The sequence below is a fragment of the Cannabis sativa genome, chromosome 9, assembly GCF_029168945.1.
Source record: "Cannabis sativa cultivar Pink pepper isolate KNU-18-1 chromosome 9, ASM2916894v1, whole genome shotgun sequence".
Classification (NCBI taxonomy): Eukaryota; Viridiplantae; Streptophyta; class Magnoliopsida; order Rosales; family Cannabaceae; genus Cannabis; species Cannabis sativa.
In genome coordinates this window covers 61,221,092-61,238,204 of record NC_083609.1, presented here as the reverse complement: position 1 = coordinate 61,238,204, position 17,113 = coordinate 61,221,092, and the positions used below count along the sequence as shown (strand labels likewise).

The 17,113-nt window shown below is 32.3% G+C and overlaps 3 protein-coding genes across 5 annotated transcripts; 2 read left to right on the top strand and 1 right to left on the bottom strand.

Moving 5' to 3' along the window:
* The first annotated feature begins 1,967 nt into the window (after positions 1–1,967).
* On the top strand, positions 1,968–8,725 carry LOC115724167 (protein ZINC INDUCED FACILITATOR 1). Of its 3 annotated transcripts, none has more exons than XM_061104404.1 (17): positions 1,968–2,171; positions 2,351–2,391; positions 2,482–2,542; positions 2,622–2,724; positions 2,803–2,905; positions 3,708–3,761; positions 3,872–3,934; positions 6,265–6,314; positions 6,417–6,492; positions 6,584–6,751; positions 6,832–6,919; positions 7,514–7,599; positions 7,708–7,815; positions 7,916–7,960; positions 8,048–8,136; positions 8,407–8,450; positions 8,557–8,725. In XM_061104404.1, exons 1-17 carry the CDS (start codon positions 2,093–2,095, stop codon positions 8,649–8,651), a joined length of 1,353 nt encoding a protein of 450 aa, XP_060960387.1. In that variant the 5' UTR covers positions 1,968–2,092; the 3' UTR covers positions 8,652–8,725. The 3 variants fall into 3 exon arrangements, with proteins under 3 accessions (XP_060960387.1, XP_030509496.2, XP_060960388.1); XM_030653636.2 differs by having other exon boundaries at positions 2,042–2,258; XM_061104405.1 differs by lacking the exon at positions 2,482–2,542 and having other exon boundaries at positions 2,149–2,171.
* Positions 8,717–11,006, bottom strand: LOC115724169 (magnesium-protoporphyrin IX monomethyl ester [oxidative] cyclase, chloroplastic). The gene is made up of 5 exons (XM_030653639.2): positions 10,301–11,006; positions 9,838–9,902; positions 9,403–9,730; positions 9,223–9,321; positions 8,717–9,136 (listed from the first exon to the last, which is right to left on the bottom strand). The coding sequence occupies exons 1-5, from the start codon at positions 10,757–10,759 to the stop codon at positions 8,873–8,875; spliced, it is 1,215 nt and encodes a 404-aa protein (XP_030509499.2). The 5' UTR covers positions 10,760–11,006; the 3' UTR covers positions 8,717–8,872.
* A 795-nt stretch (positions 11,007–11,801) lies between these two features.
* LOC115723016 (SWI/SNF complex subunit SWI3B) lies at positions 11,802–14,256 on the top strand. The gene is made up of 6 exons (XM_030652412.2): positions 11,802–12,135; positions 12,217–12,614; positions 13,098–13,496; positions 13,587–13,725; positions 13,826–13,959; positions 14,037–14,256. Exons 1-6 carry the CDS (start codon positions 11,811–11,813, stop codon positions 14,220–14,222), a joined length of 1,581 nt encoding a protein of 526 aa, XP_030508272.2. The 5' UTR covers positions 11,802–11,810; the 3' UTR covers positions 14,223–14,256.
* Positions 14,257–17,113: the final 2,857 nt, after the last annotated feature.

The window sequence follows — 17,113 nt, the reverse complement described above, 5'->3', positions numbered from 1 at the left end:
ACTGAAGTACCCTTAAGAAGAACATTCAGGCAGAGCAAACCACTAGCATACTTAAAGGACTATGAATGCCATTCTATCCTATAGGATCAAAAATCCACACCTCATCCTCTAAGTAAGCTTATTTCCTATGATAAACTTTCAGATACTCATAGAGCCTTTATTCTTGCTGTCACAGCTCTCTTTGAACCAAGAAACTACAAACAAGCTCGGCAACATAAAATCTGGAATCAAGCCATGCAAACTGAATTGTACGCACTTTTGAAGAACAAAACATGGACTTACGTCAAACTTCCACCAAACAAAAGGGCAATTGGATGTCGTTGGGTATACAAAATAAAATATAACAGTGATGGGAGTGTTGAAAGATGCAAAGCAAGACTAGTTGCACAAGGTTTTTCTCAGCAAGAGGGCCTTGATTTTTTTGACACTTTCTCTCCAGTAGCCAAGATGGTAACCTTTAAGCTATTGCTTGCTATATCAGCTATTCAAAACTGGCACACACTACAGATAGACATCAACAACGCGTTCCTAAATGGGGATCTTAACGAAGAAGTGTACATGGTTCTCCCACCTGGTTTATCCCTTGAAAATACAGTAGACAATGACTCCAATCTAGTCTGCAAATTGAACAAATCTATTTATGGTTTGAAGCAGTCATCTAGACAATGGTATAAGAAGCTTTCGGATGCTCTCATCATGGAGGGATTCCAACAATCTCAAGCTGATTATACATTGTTTACTAAGGGTTCAGGCAATAATTTCATTGCTCTGCTAGTATATGTCGACGATATAATCATCGCAGGCCCCAACCACAAACTTCTTCACCAACTTCAAGACTCTCTTCATAACCAGTTCAAACTAAAGGCTTTGGGACCCCTTAAGTATTTTCTGGGTTTCGAAATCGCACGGTCACCAGAAGGCATTTTCTTATCTCAACGAAAATACACACTTCAACTTCTCACTGATACTGGTTTCACAGGTAGCAAACCTGCCAAAACACCAATGGATCCGAAAGCAAGACTTGATGATACAGAAGGAACAGCCCTTGAAGACCCTTCTGCCTACAGACAACTTGTTGGCAGACTTCTATATCTCACATTATCTCGCCCCGACATCACATACGCTGTCAACATACTCAGTCAATTCATGGCTGCTCCTAGAACTCCTCATATGCAAGCCGTGCATCACCTTCTTCGATACCTCAAACGGTGTCCAGGCCAGGGTCTTCTCTACAGCTCCAAATCGTCCTTACATCTTCGAGGCTTCTCGGATTCGGACTGGGCATCTTGTCCAACAACTCGACGATCTACCTCAGGCTTTTGCATCTTTATAGGAGACTGTCTCGTCTCCTGGAAAACCAAGAAGCAAACCACAATTTCTCGCAGTTCAGCCGAAGCCGAGTACAGGGCCCTTGCTGCTGCTGGTAGTGAGATCACTTGGCTTCAATATTTACTAAAAGATCTTCAGATTCCTCAACATGCTCCTGCTTTCATCTATTGCGATAATCAATCCGCCATTCACATCGCCAACAATCCTACCTTCCACGAGCGTACAAAACACATCGAATTGGACTGTCATTTTATCCGAGAAAAGATCAAAGCATCTACCATTCGTCTCATCCCTGTCAACACAACTCTCCAACTTGCAGATGCATTTACAAAGCCTCTTCCATCTACTCTTCTCTCCTCACACATTAGCAAGATGTCTGTATATGATATCTACAGTCCATCTTGAGGGGGGGATATTAGATTTCACTGTTTTGGTCTTTGTCCTAATACAGTTAATTCTGTTATTTAACTGTTAACTGTTCCATAGTCAGTTAGCTATGTTTTAGCTAATTAGTTAAGTCCCTAAGTCGGTTCTTAACACTATATAATTGTGTTCTGCCACTCTTGTAATTACCTGAAAACCTTTCTAATTCAATAAACAATTTTTTCTCTGTTTCGTGTTAAGAATAGTATTGATTCACTTTGGCTCTTTCCACGTTTTAAGGACACCTAACTATTTATTAACTCTACTCTATACTTAATTATTAAGCTAATAAAATATTATATATAACAAACAACAACAACAATAATAATAACAAAATTAAATGGATGAAGAAGAGAACAGAGAAGTGGCTCTGTTAAGAAATGAAGAAGAAGAAGAAGAAGAAGAAGAAAGATGCCCAGGTTGTGTTCTTGAAAAGTTTAAGCAATCAAATTCTTCCATTCCTTTCAACTATTTCTTCTTTGTTTTTCTTCTAGCCCTTGCTGCAGGTAACTAATTAACTAATTAATACATAAATTTATTATTTTTTTTCATTTTACCCTTTAATTTCATCATTTTTGTATTTGTTCAAATTTTGCAGCTTTACCAATATCATCTTTGTTTCCATTTCTGTATTTCATGGTGAGTTTTATATATTAGTGTTTTTGTTTATGATGATGATTATGATGATGATGGTGTGTGATTTGAATAAATTGTTGGGTGTTTTTCTAGATAAGGGATTTTGGTATAGCAAAAAAAGATGAAGATATTGGTTATTATGCTGGCGCAGTAGGTAATTTTATAAAAAGTTTTATAGTTGTGTAATTTTGAAAAAAAAAATTAATAATTTTGGTAATTTTGAAATGAAATAGGATGTGCATTCATGTTTGGGAGATTTCTTACTTCCATTTTTTGGGGAATGATAGCTGATCGATATGGTCGTAAACCAGTCTTGATTTTCGGCACAATTTCAGTGTTAGTATATCTTTAATTAACCATTTAATTAATTAATTGATTAACTAATGTGTATTAATTAATTAATTTAATTATTAGGGTAATTTTCAACACACTTTTTGGGCTTAGTACAAACTTTTGGATGGCAATTTCAACAAGGTTTCTTCTTGGAAGTTTATGTGGAATTCTTGGACCAATGAGGGTATATCATTACATATTATATTATATTTTCAATCTGTGCTTTAAGTTTGTTATATTATCTCATGTTATATTTTGTTTTGATTTTAGTTTCAGTCAGTTCAATGTTTTCAAAATAAAAAACAATTTTTTTTGAGAATAATATAAAGTCAAAACAAGTAGTCCCTCTCCTTTGAAAAATTTACAAAAATACTTGGAATTTGAGTTAATTTTTACAAAAATACTGTGACACGAAATTTTTTTCAAAAATACTGTGTTTTTATAAAACACCAAGTAAAACACAAAGCGAAACAACTTAAAACAACAGTAGAACACCAGTTTAACACCAGTAGAATACCAGTTATGACTTAACACAGTATACTACAGTATGAAACTTATAAAAAAATACAGTAAAAAAGTAAAAAATACCGCCCGACAGTATTTTTGTAAAAAAATAGCAAAAGTTAGTATACCATGTAAATTTCCCTCTCCTTTTGCCCATTTTGGTCAATAAAGAACACAAAATGAGGGCCCACTAGTTTTGGGCTAATGTGGGCCACATTTTTTTTACTGATTTTTTTTTTTTTACAAAAGTTCATACTGTTGTTTTTTCATTATTTTAAAATCTAACCTTGTTTTCGTTGCTGTTACGGAAAAATAACGTAAAACCAACATTATTTAAAAAAAAATATTTGTAAAAAATAGAATCCGAAAAATAAAATTATTTTGAGTTGAATAAAGAAAAAAAGAAAATATATTCTCCTAATGAATTTTATTAAGTTCTATTTTTATTAATATTCTTATTCTCTTTTATGAAATTTTTCAAGGCATATGCTTCAGAAATTTGTCGTAAAGAATACCAAGCTTTGGGAATGTCAATAGTAAGAAGTTGAGCCTTTCTTTTTTTTTTTTTAAATTATTATTATTAATATTTTCTTAATTTTAGTGTTGTGAATAATTTTGATATATAGAAAGAATAAATAATTTTCAGATTAGCACAGCTTGGGGAATTGGATTAGTAATTGGTCCAGCTCTTGGAGGTTTTCTTGCACAGGTATAATAATAATAATAATAATAATAATAATAATAATAATAATAGTACAGTCTAGTAATTAGTGTTTTTAAATATTAGATAATAATTATTATTGTTTAGTAATTGTTATTTAGAACAAGAAATTTTTAGTTAGTTATACAATATAGAATAATTAGCTTTTTTAGTCCCTGTACTTATGACACTATACTATGATGCCCCTTAATTTATAAGTGTAGTTAAAAATACCCCTAAAATATATCAGTTGGAATAGTATAATCCTTCTATCTAATTCTGTTAAAATTGACTAAAGTTGACTGTTAAATTAATAATGTGGCATTATACATAGATAGTAGTTGAAAAATTATATACCATTAGGAAAATAAATTACAAGTCATAAAAATTACAATCACAGGAAAAAAAAAATGAAAAATAACATCCCAAAAAATAGAATATCATTACCTTAATTTTCCAAAAATCCCATGTTCTTTCTAGTGATATCCATCTCTTCAAATACTGTAGAATCCTAATTTTACACCTTTTTCTAATTTGAACTGCTAAAAAATGATTGGAATTATTTTAATAAAATTATTTTTATTAAATTTTTTTAAAAGGTTATGAAATCATTTTTTAATCATCTTTCATTGTCAGTTATTATGCCACCTCATAGTCAATTTTCTCTCTAAAAAGAGATGAAATTACTACTCTATCTTTTGTTATAATACCACATCATCAATACAAACGGTATTTTTAAACAAAATAAACAGAAGGACTAAATGTATGCATATAAAATTATACAAGGACTATTTGTAACAAGCTGAATAGATTAAGGGGCATAATAGTATAGTGTCATAAGTACAGGGGGTAAAAAAGATAATTATTCTACAATATAATATACACTAAATTCTCATGAGAAAAACTTAACTTACATGTTCATAGAAGTGGTGAGGCTAATACAGCATTGCTTGTTATATGGTGGATGGAGATAAGGCTCAACTTTGGGTATAAGCAGATTAGCTCTGTGTCTACTTAGAGCTCATATATAAGTATTATATTTTTTAAGATAGGAGCTCAAAAATAATTATTTTTTATAACCCACCAAATTTTAAGGCCGACCAAAAATATTTTATGGTTTAAAATTGTATGGTGCACAAAATAATTAGTGGGGATATTTTATTTTTTAAAATATTGTGGTGTGAAGAAGTAAAAAGAAAAAAAGGTTCACTGTCACATAAATAGTTGTGGTAAGTATACTCAATGAGAATCCCACCTATTCTCTAAAATTACAGAACAGAAATTAATGCACTTTAAATAGTTGGCCTACGATGCACCCCATCTCTTTCGGCATCTGAGAGAATTTTTCAATTTAATTTTTCTCATGATCATCTGCGTTGTAGTTATCTGGGACATCTTGCAAAATTTTGAGAAATTTAGAGAAAATTTAACTCGCCAAAAATAGAGTTCAAACAGTTTATTTCACGCGTATAAAATAAAAGAGTCTTGCGCGCGATTGACTATTTGAACCTTATTTTTGGCGTATTAAATTTTTTCAAATGTCTCAAAATTTACAGATTGTCTTAAATAACTACAACGTAGACAATCATCAGAAAATTGGACTAAAAAATTCTCTCAGATACCGAAACAGATAAGAGGTGCATCAGTGTACATCTTTTAAGAGGGTGCATTGTTGAAGAATCTTTTGTATATATATAAAATATTGTGTCATATCATAAGTGGAGTCAGGGTCGACCCTGAGTACAAAGATAAATGATATTTTTAAAAATTATTAAAAAATATGTATATTTTTTTTAGAAAATTTTTTATTTGGGCCCCTAAAATTAGTGGGCCCTAGGCGCGGGCCTAACCCACCTTAGCCTAGAGCCAGCCCTGAGTGAGTGTGACTATTATTGGGTATATTTTCACAAAATTTTACAAAAAAAAAAAAGAAAAAAATATTATTTTGTTCGATGCATAAAAATATACTATATAAAAGTTTTGGAGTCTTTAGGTTTGGGTGGACCCTAAGCATGGTCTAGCCCGTCTTAGCCCAGAATTAGGCATGCAGTGATGTGTACTGTCTAGTATCCATTCATGTAATATCACTGTAATTTAATTTAATAACTGTTATAGAATATGGTTAAATATAAAATGCCACTTCAATATCGTAATAGGCACTAATAGAGCTTAAGAACAATTTTAACTTTGTATTATCAAGATTCCTTTAGTTATTAGGTTATTATATTGTATTTGCATTAATAAAGAATCCTCTCTATAATTATTAACATAATAATTCTTATTACTTTGAAGAATAAAACAATGCATTTTTTTTGTTTATTGATTAAATTGAATTAAAGCCTGCAGAGAAGTTCCCAAGAATATTTTCCAAAGAATCTCTATTTGGGAGGTAAGAATGGCTATTCCAATACATATTATTTTCATACTAATTAAGCTCACTTCTAATTTATGGTTAAAAATAATTAATGATGTTATTATTATGAAATGACAGATTTCCATACTTTTTACCTTGCTTGGTCATATCAACATTTGCTTTGGTTGTAACTATTTTGTGTTATTGGCTGCCGGTATGTTAAATTTAGTTATATGTAATCTAAATTAATTAAGGAGAAATTTTGAGGCCTAATTAATTACATTGTATTTATTTGTTTGTTATAGGAAACACTTCATTTTCATTGTAAAAAAGATGAAGAAAATTTGGAAGAAGATAATGACATGGGAAAATGTAATCAACCTCAAAAACAAAGTCTTTACAAGAATTGGCCTCTAATGTCATCTATTATGGTGTATTGTGTTTTCCAACTTCAAGACATGGGCTATTCTGAGGTAATTAATTTAATCAATTCATAATATTCTTAATTATTAAACATTACATCTTATTGAGTAACTTTTTCTTCTTAAAAAAGATTTTTCCATTATGGGCTGTGAGTCCTAAGAAGTATGGGGGCCTTAGCTATTCAAGTGAACAAGTTGGTGAAGTTCTTGCTATTTCAGGTACACCATTTTTCGAGGATTTTCTTTTAAAAAAATAATAATTTAGAGAGTAAAATTCTGTAAGAGTCATAGTTCGGAAAGAAACAAAATACCATTTGTCTTGATAGCTAAGTGATTAGTTTAATAATTTATACATATATGCCATTCAAGGCAAGTGGTTTAGAAGTAAAACATGCTCTAGTTAACTAATGAAACACGTTGACAAAATTCATATTAACTACATTCAATATAAGATTAAGACATATAAGAGCTCTAACCATAATTCGACTGGTGACTAATTATCTATACCGATAATAAAAATAAGTAGGCATTCAAAACAAGTACATATTTGAGCATCATTGACCAACTTCTTATCAACTTTAATTCATTTCAATAGACTATAATCAAGAATGTAAGAAATTCGATTGACTAGAATATAAAACTTGGGAGCATATTGGTAATAGATCAATAGATCAAGCCATTAGAACAAATATTGTATTGTTTTAAACACGACATGTTTAATATATCATCATTTTACTTTAATCTTGTTTTAATTAGGACTTTTGCATTTTTTTTCAAAAGACTAACATTAATCATTGTTCTATCATTTTCTAGGGTTTGCTATGCTTGTTTTTCAGCTATTTTTGTACCCTTCAATTGAGAGGAGTTTTGGACCTGTACACTTGGCTCGAATTGGAGCAGTATGTCTCAAAATTTCTTCATCTCTATACAAAAACAAACACTTTTGGTTCTTATGTTTTTTAATCGAATTTATTCTAACTTCTTTGAATTTTTCTTTCGAAATTAAGGTGATCACCATAGTTGTGCTATCAAGTTACCCTTTCATAGCAAAGTTGTCCGGACTCACACTCACACTTTTAGTTGATCTTGCAGCTATGTTAAAGAATGTAATATCTGTAAGTGTTGTGTTTCTGGCGATGTAACAATTTATGATAAGATAAAATTATAAAACTATTTCGAACTTTGATCAATGCTATTCGTTTAATGCGCGATTAGGTGTGCATTACAACGGGATTGTTTCTACTACAAAATCGAGCTGTGGTAATTATCTTGTCTTAATTACTTTGTTAAATGTTTGGAAGCAATTTTTTTGTGTATTTATTCTTACATTTCAATGAATGTTTGTAGAGTCAAAGCCAAAGAGGAGCGGCAAATGGCATATCCATGGCTGCAATGTCTCTATTCAAAGCGATCGGTCCAGCTGGTGGAGGTGTCATGTAAGTTTCATTACTAAAAACACGAATAAACTTGGCCCCCTTTATTTTCGGGGTATGTCAGCTCAAAGGTTGAAATATTTGCTCCGAGAAACAACTTAAACTCGTTCAAATCCGAAATATTTGACCTCAATGACCAGATTCTATAATGTCACATTAATTTACTCTGTATTGTTTTGTTTTCATTGTGTTTTTCTTCTAAGTTGAGTAATTAAACTTGTAGTTGTCAAAAGATTCAAGTGTTGAAGTATTGATTTTGTTCTTTTTGGTCAGATTTTCTTGGGCACAGAATCATCAAAATGGATCATTTCTCCCCGGTAAAACGATCTAAATCTCAACATATTATAAGAGAAAACTTCTTATGATTTTATATTAATCATACAGTTAAGATTACATTAATATGAATGGTGTGTTTTGTTGCAGGTGATCATTTAGTTTTCTTCATTCTAAATGTTGTTGAGTTTATTGCTTTCGCAATGACCTGCAAACCTTTTCTAGTTTTAACTGATGTAACTTAAAACTCTTCACAAATTTTAGTTCAACTATTTCATATTTTTGATCATAATGAATGAAGAGACATATGTTACTGCAATTTAATCTTAAAATAAGGCAAATTAAGTCCCATGAATATGTTGTATTATTACAAGATTAATGTAAGAGACCCTCTACACAACATGTTCCACTCTATATCATACAGTAGCAGCCATGGATATGAGAAGAAAAAGGAACAAACAAAAAATCAGTACACTAAACCGGGTTCGAAATCTGCTAAATCAACGGATCCTGATTCGATAGGAGGCATTAGATAAGCAGCTAAGATTTCTGAGGCTAATGCAGCAACAAGTGGGATCCTCTTCAAGTTCTTCACTAAGGGAATATCATCACTCTGTCCAACAGCTTGAAGCTTGTCATTAATCACCACCATTCTATCTAATTTCCTCTTGAATTCCGGGTTCTCAACATCTAGAACAGCTGGGAAAATTCGTGCTGTTGTTCGGTTGGTCTGCAAGTAGAGTGATGAACAAGTGTTTGAGTTAATCAATGCTATACAGTTTACAAAACTAATAAGAACACTTAAAAGAGTCTCACCTCAATGATGACATGCATATCGAATTCTTTCGTGTTGAGTCCAATGCCTTCATAGAAAGCTGTTCTTTGGCAATCATTCAGATACATTGTCACATAAACCTGCAACAAAGTTATAACCAAACTTAATAACATGAATTTATTTCACTATGTTCACATTTGTTATAGGAAAGCAAAATTTACCGATAAGCAAAAGAATCGAGACCACAGCTTCGCCTTCCAGTCATTGAGGAACTGAGGCTGCGCTTTCATGAGTGCTGAAAAGAAATCGCCATGACGGTTCTCATCTTGGCACCAGTTCTCAAAGTACTTGAAAATTGGATAGCATTGGTATTCAGGATTCTCCTTAAGATGTCTGTATATGGTAATGTATCTCCAATATCCAATCTTCTCAGACAAATAGGTAGCGTAGAATATGAACTTTGGCTTAAAGAATGTGTACTTTCTTGCCTTTGTCAAGAATCCCAAGTCCAAAGCCAAATTGAAATCAGACAAACCCTTGTTCAGAAACCTAAAAGTAGTACAAAACAACAAGAGTTTTACATTTATATACAAACATATAGTGAAGCAATGGTGTGTGTATTTATATATAATATATATGCATACAATATTACATACCCAGCATGTCTTGCTTCATCTCTGGACATAAGAGAGAAAATCTCAGCCACAACAGGGTTGGTTTTCTGCAGAGAAAAAACCCCAAACAGTAATCAATCAAACTAGCAATCCTCAATCATTTCCGATACTCTTCAAAACACATGCTGGAATATTTTTTTTTTATGGCAGTATTTGTTATAATTACAATATTATTCAGTAAATTTTTTTAAAAATTTCAAATAGACTAGAATATCATGAACTCTTACTTTAGTACTTTAAAGTTTAAACTATTCGAAAATTTTGAGCAGATTCCAGCATATCATTTTAGACACAGAGATTGTAATTAGAAGTTATTCAAATATTCAAGTTACTGATTAGCAATAATCAAATATATTAACTAACAAACTTACTGATTAGCAATAACAGAAAATGACTCATCATTAAAGAAATGTTTAGCACAAAGTGAGAGTAAAAAAGTTTGTACCTTTAATCTTCTTCCCAATTCTTTGTAAAGAAGAAAACCAGAGAATTCAGCAGTACAAGACCTTTCCAAGAACTCAACAAAGATTTGTCTAAGAGGACCTTCCATTTTATCAGCAGCTTCCTTAAACTCTTTATTCCTAACGAAATGGGTCTGATTATAATCAGTCTTGAATTCCTGAAGCAGAGCAACGAATTCATCCTGGTTCAACTGTTTGTTAATCTCAGTGTTGAAAAGGGTCTCCATTTCATCGAAATCTGTAGTGTAAAACCTCGGCGTCAAAAGGGTCTCATTGATATTCTTCTTAGAACCCTTCTTCGAAGAAGATGAAGAAGAAGAAGTAGTTGCAGACATTCTAACAGAGGTGAATCTGGGTTTGGTAAAGCTCCTTGGAATGAGGAATTTTGGGGTTACATTGTTGAATTTGGAGATGGGTTTTACCAAAGCCATCTCTGCCGCCATGTTAGGGGGAGAGATTGAGGTTCAGAGAGGGTTTTGGTTATGGCGGATTAAGCTAAGGATAAGGTGAGTGAGTGAGTGAAGGTATTATAATGGTGGAAAGGAAAGAGGAATCTCATCTGAGGAAATCTGTGAGATTAAATGGGAATTTGACACGTGGCATGGGAATGTTGGCTTACTTGATTGGTTTAGATAATGCCACGTGGATAGACATTCTTGTTTGTGGTTGTTATTACTCTTTGTTGGATTTTCTATGGTGATTTTCTTGGATATTTGGATATTAGTTCTAATTATTTATCATCAACCACACCATCAAAGAGATTTTATTTGTACTATACACACAAATTTTGGTAGTAAAATTTGCCTCTTGAAGGAATGGTAATACTAAATTTTAGAGACAATTGTATTTGTAGTCAAAATATCAAAACAATTGAGAGTGATTTTAAAATATATTAATTGTGATTCTAAAATAGCTAAAAATTTAAACTGGGTGGGCCATAATATTGCCAAATGAGCATTGCTCTTAGAATTTGTAGTAGGTTAAATTGAAGTTGTCTCAGTCCAACTCATGTTTAAAAGTAAATATATTTTAAAATTCTTCGCCCTGCCCCTCTCACTAGCTTGAGACAACTCTCTTTTGCACCAATATACTGATATACTTTATATTTATTAAGATATTTCAGTAAAATTTTAAAAAATTAGAAATAATTTACAGTATAAAAAGTTTTATTCAAACAGTCTGTTTTATACACGTATAAAATAGATCAAGTCACGTTGCAACAAATTGTTTAAACCCTGTTTTCAACGTGTTAATTTTTTACGAATTTTTTAAAATTTTACAAAATATTTTAAATAATTACTGCATACATAACCATAAAAAAAAATTACACTGATTTTTTTTTACGAAACAAATAAAGATTCATCAATGCATGGTAGAATTTGCATGTATTTTAAATTAACAAAAAATAAATTAAATTAAATAATAATAATATAAATAAACTTCTGTTAAATAACTAATGTGTGTTGTCGTTTTCAACATAGGACTTCACACTTGATGTCGTTTTCTACATCAAAACGACGCAGTTTTAATGTTGAAAAAATCATTGTTAGAAGAAAAAAAGTGGGCTCTCTAACAGTTCACCACCGACTCCATTACCACATGGCCACCAAATCAACGCCCCATGAAGAAGACCCCTCATCTGAACCCCAACCGCCGCCGCCGACAGCACCGCCACCGCCGGTAAAGTCCGAAACTCCTGTTGCCGATTCCACAAACATCTCCTCACAGCCAACACCACCTGCCGCAACCTCCAATCCCTTACCTCCGGAACCAACTCCAATCCCCGATCCTGTTGTTGCCCTCGTCCCCAGCTACTCAAGTAAGAATCTTTCACTTCCCAAAACCCTAAACAGATCTTCAATTTCATGCCTGACTTGACTTTTCTTTTGATTTGGTTCAGGATGGTTTTCTTGGGATACTATACACCAATGTGAGGTTAGGTTTCTCCCGGAGTTTTTCGATTCGAGGAAGAACCCTGGGATCTACAAGTACTTGAGAAACTCCATTGTTAAGTATTACAGAGCTGATCCTTCGAGGAAGATTACCTTTACTGAAGTCCGGAGGATTCTGATTGCTGACGTTGGCTCTGTTCGTAGGGTTTTTGATTTTTTAGAAGCTTGGGGTTTGATTAATTACTCGCCTTCTGTGATTAACAAGCCTCTCAAATGGGAGGACAAGGATTCCAAAGCCAATTCTGGTAATGCTTCTCAGGGTGGGGCTTCCAAGGATGAGAGCTCTAAGAGGATTTGTAACCATTGCAAGTCTGTTTGTAGTATTGCCTGCTTTGTCTGTGATAAGGTAACTCTTAGTTTTAGTGAATTCATAGTTTCTAATTTGTGAATTTAGTAACACCCATTTGTCTGTTTTTGATGTTTTTGTCTGAATTTTTGTTATGTTTATATTAATTTGGAATGTAAGAAGCTTAATGATAATAAAGACTCTTACTTTATTGACTGTAAAAACTTCATCAGTAGCCCAGGAAAGTTCTTAGAAAGAAAGAAAAGGAAAAGCTTTCTAATGATTTCTTGGGTTATTGTTCAAATTTTTCTGTTTTTTTTTTAAGTTACATATGTAATTTTTTTGTTATGTAGTAGGGATAATAATTTTGACCGTAACAAGTTTAGTTGCTATAAAAACTCTTACTTTGTTGACTGAAACAACTTCATCAGTGGGCCAGAATTTTTTTTAAGAATGAAAAGGAACAGCTTGATTTTTTGGGTTATTGTTCAGAATTTTCAATGTATGAATTCAGTAACACCCATTTGTCTATTTTTGAAACAGAATGACACGACTCTCTGTGCTCGGTGCTATGTCCGGGGGAACTATCAGCTTGGCGGTGTAAGCTCTTCTGACTTCAGGCGTGTTGAGATCAATGACAATTCAAGGGCTGATTGGATGGAGAAAGATACCCTGCATCTCTTGGAGGCAGTGATGCATTATGGAGATGATTGGAGGAAGGTAGCTCGGCATGTGGGACGAGGAGAGAAGGAATGCGTCTCTCATTTCATCAAGCTTCCTTTTGGTGAGGAGTTTATTGGTTTTGCAGATTCCGAGGGTGTCGATGATGACAAGAATAATCCGCTCAACAGTCACGACGATGATGAATCTTGTGCCTCTTCAATGGCTAAAAGGATGCGTCTTTCACCCCTTGCTGATGCTAGCAATCCAATCATGGCTCAAGTATAGAAGTTTATGTACATAATTGGTCCTTTTTGTCATTATTTTCTAGCCAAAGTCAAGTTGACATCAGATTTTATTCCACTTTTCCAGGCAGCCTTTCTGTCAGCTTTGGCCGGTGTGGAGGTTGCCGAAGCTGCTGCTCGAGCTGCTGTAACAGCCCTTTCTGATGGGGATTATGGATCAGTTAGAAATGATCTACGATCTCATATGAAAAATCTCATACATAACGGTATGTGTGGTTTCTCTAGTTGAACCACTAATCTCATGAAATGAGTTATAACTATTTTACACTGTTTAGTGTGCTGAGTAGAACAATGCTAAATTTGCAGAAGCTGTTGTGACATCCAACGAAAACACTGCCAGCGTAAATGCAGCCGAGGTAGCTTTGGCAGACGCAAAATCACAACTCGAGAAGGAAGAGCGGGATGTTGAAAGATCAATTTCTGGAATATTAGAAGTGCAGGTGTGTAATGATTTGGGTACAGGTTGGTCCTTACTGAGTTTTTTAACTGCTTGCTAACTCTCATGTAAGTTCTGCAGATGAAAGAGATCAAAGATAAGATCGATCGGTTCGAGGCCTTGGATCTGCGGATGGAGAAAGAGTGGCAACAGTTGGAGCTTATGAAAAATATGCTTTTTGTTGATCAGCTTACGAATTTCTTTCATAAAGGTTCTGTACAAAATGCTGGAGAGCGAACAGAACAGAGTAGTGTAAAAACAGATTGATATATTGTAATGGTTAGGTGCTTTTGTCCTATAATTCCTTGTTGTCTCTTATCATATCTTCCCAGTTTTTTCTTAGCTAGCTTGTATTTATCTATTATGCTTATTTATGACCTAAAATTTGAGAAAAATTACAAAAATATGTCATTACGAATTTTTTTTTTTATTTTTACGTTTTGAACATTTTTATTTACAAAAATAAGCTTTTCAACGAAAACTGTTTTATCAACTTTTTGATTCCAAATAAACATCATTTGGAGCTCTTCAAATCACATACATATAGCTGCTGGAAGGACCACATTCTTTGTAAACTTGCTCATTTTGATCCATCTTATAAGGTGTTTTACAGATCAAATTCAACTATTCGTTTTCCAATTCAGCCGAACAGAATTTAGGAGTTGGAATATATATAAAGTGTAATAATGCATGAGAAGAAATTAATGATATACTAACAAAACATCTTAATAATGCATGAACATCTCATCAAATATTCCATTTAAAATTAAAGTGAAAAAAGATAAAAGATGTTCATAATTTTTGCAGAAGATAATAATTAATCAGTTGGGATTCCCCAGAACACATGGGTAAGAGCGGTTCTAGTATGCAGAGAAGCCTTCAACAAATTCAATCCCTGTACCATCATTAAACACAAAATGCAAAAATGGAGGTTTGCATCGTGGAGAGAGAGGCTTAAGTTATTAGAATGCAATCACCCTACTCGGTTGAGTTGGGTTCATCGAACTCGGTTGAGTGCTCTGTGTGAGAGGCTTAAGTGATTGGTTATTGGATGGAATCACCCTACTCTGTTGAGTTGGGTTCATCGAACTCGGTCGAGTGCTCTCAGCCCACGCCATGGCATGCATCCACACCATTTTATTGCCCCGCTTGGTCACAGGCCCACGCTACTTGACCCGGCGATAACTCCTTAAACTCACATTTTATTTATACATTCATAACGTATACTACTCCCACGATGTGGGATTTTTGCTCTCCATATAATAACACTTAAACTCACCTTAATTTATATATACGCTCATTAATGTATAATACTCCGTCGATGTGGGATTTTCGGTGTGCATGGTTGGAGCCCGTGAATCGATTTGGCTGATTACTTTACCCTCCTCCGCCACCAAATGTGTCATCATCTCTCTCTCTCATTATAATTTTCTATATGTTTTTGTGGGGTAATAATAAAAATAATAAATAAACTACAATTTTAATTCTCTCTAATATTTCGTGATTTTTGATAGAATCATCCAGCTAGCTACACCAAATAAAACCCTATTCTCCTTTGTATCATAACTTTTGGAGTAGTACTAGTAATAGTAGTTGGCTAATTCGTTTGATAATGATTTTTCCTTTGCTCTCAATTTACTTTTCCTCTCTTTCTAATTAACTCTAGATACATAGGTTGGATGTGTAGTGGTGAAAGATGTTGTATATATTAATTAGGATATGTTTGAATTTGAGTATTTATGTGTGTGTGTGTGACAAGTTATATATAGCCTTGCCAGGTCATAGACCCTTAGGCCTTGCTCCAACGCGTGGCAAGTGGTGTGGTGTGGCACTTCCAAAGCCTTGCTTATGCTCTATACATAATTATACCCATGTGGTATAGAGTATTTAATAGATGTGTGAGATTTTATATTTTTTTGATCTGTTCAAGAAAGTTTGTGAGATTTTATATTAATTTGTAATAATCATAATATAATAAATTAACAAAAATTGAAGAATATACAGTCATTAGCATAAAATAATATAGCATGTACCTTTTTAGAGTGGATGTACAGATTTATCTTCAATTTATTTCGGCATTTAAAAAAATATTTTGGTCTTTTTTTTTTTTTTTTAATATTCGTATATACTATAATTATTTAAAATATCTTATAAAATTATTTGAAATAATTTACAATATAAAAAATAGTGTTCAAACAGTCTATTTTACACGCGTATAAAATAAAATAGTCGCACACTCTTTTTGACGTGTTTAATTCTTTCAAACTTTTTAAAATTTTATAAAATATCTTAAATAACTATAACGTAACCCTTAAAAAAAATTGACTAAAAATTTAATTTAAATACCAAAATAAATAAGAGTGCATCGATATATCTTTTTTTAAAAAAAATATCAAAACAAATATTTGTATCTATTTTAAAAAAAATTATTATTTAGACACATGGATCTCTTTTTACTCATTTGGGAATCAAGATCTCCAGTTAAAAAGTTATGTGTGTCATACTGTGTTAAACCAATCTAAGTTTGACACGTTAACTAATTTTTCATTTATTAAAAAATTAATCACTATATACTTTTTTTATCTTAAAATGCTCAAATTAATTGATGTGTCATAATGATATTTATTTAATACAGTATGAAACACAATCTTTTAATAGAACATCTTGATTCCTCGTTTTAGAATTCCATTTTTTACTTTTTATTTTATGTCTCCACTCTCTAAACTATTATTATAGTCGGTCCATAATTAATTAGGCAATATAATATATAATTATATATAATATGTATATTAAGTAGTATGGAATTTGGCAATTATTTCACTTAGTTATAAATGATTTGAATATACATTGACAACAATAATAATTTGAAATTTGCATTATGGAATGATAAATTTTGTTGTGAAGAAGTAATAATTGTGACACATTGACATTGTAAATAATTTTACGCAATATTTGAAAATGATACATATATGATTCTTATTTATAAAATTAAACATATGAATAATTAATATGAGATCTATTAATTTAAGTGTATTTCAAGTGTAACTGAAAGATTATAATAAGATATTTTAATTAATACTTCTCTAAATAATAATAATAATAATAATAATAATTGAAAAAGAAATAATCATAAATTGCACTTTCAACTCTCATCAAAA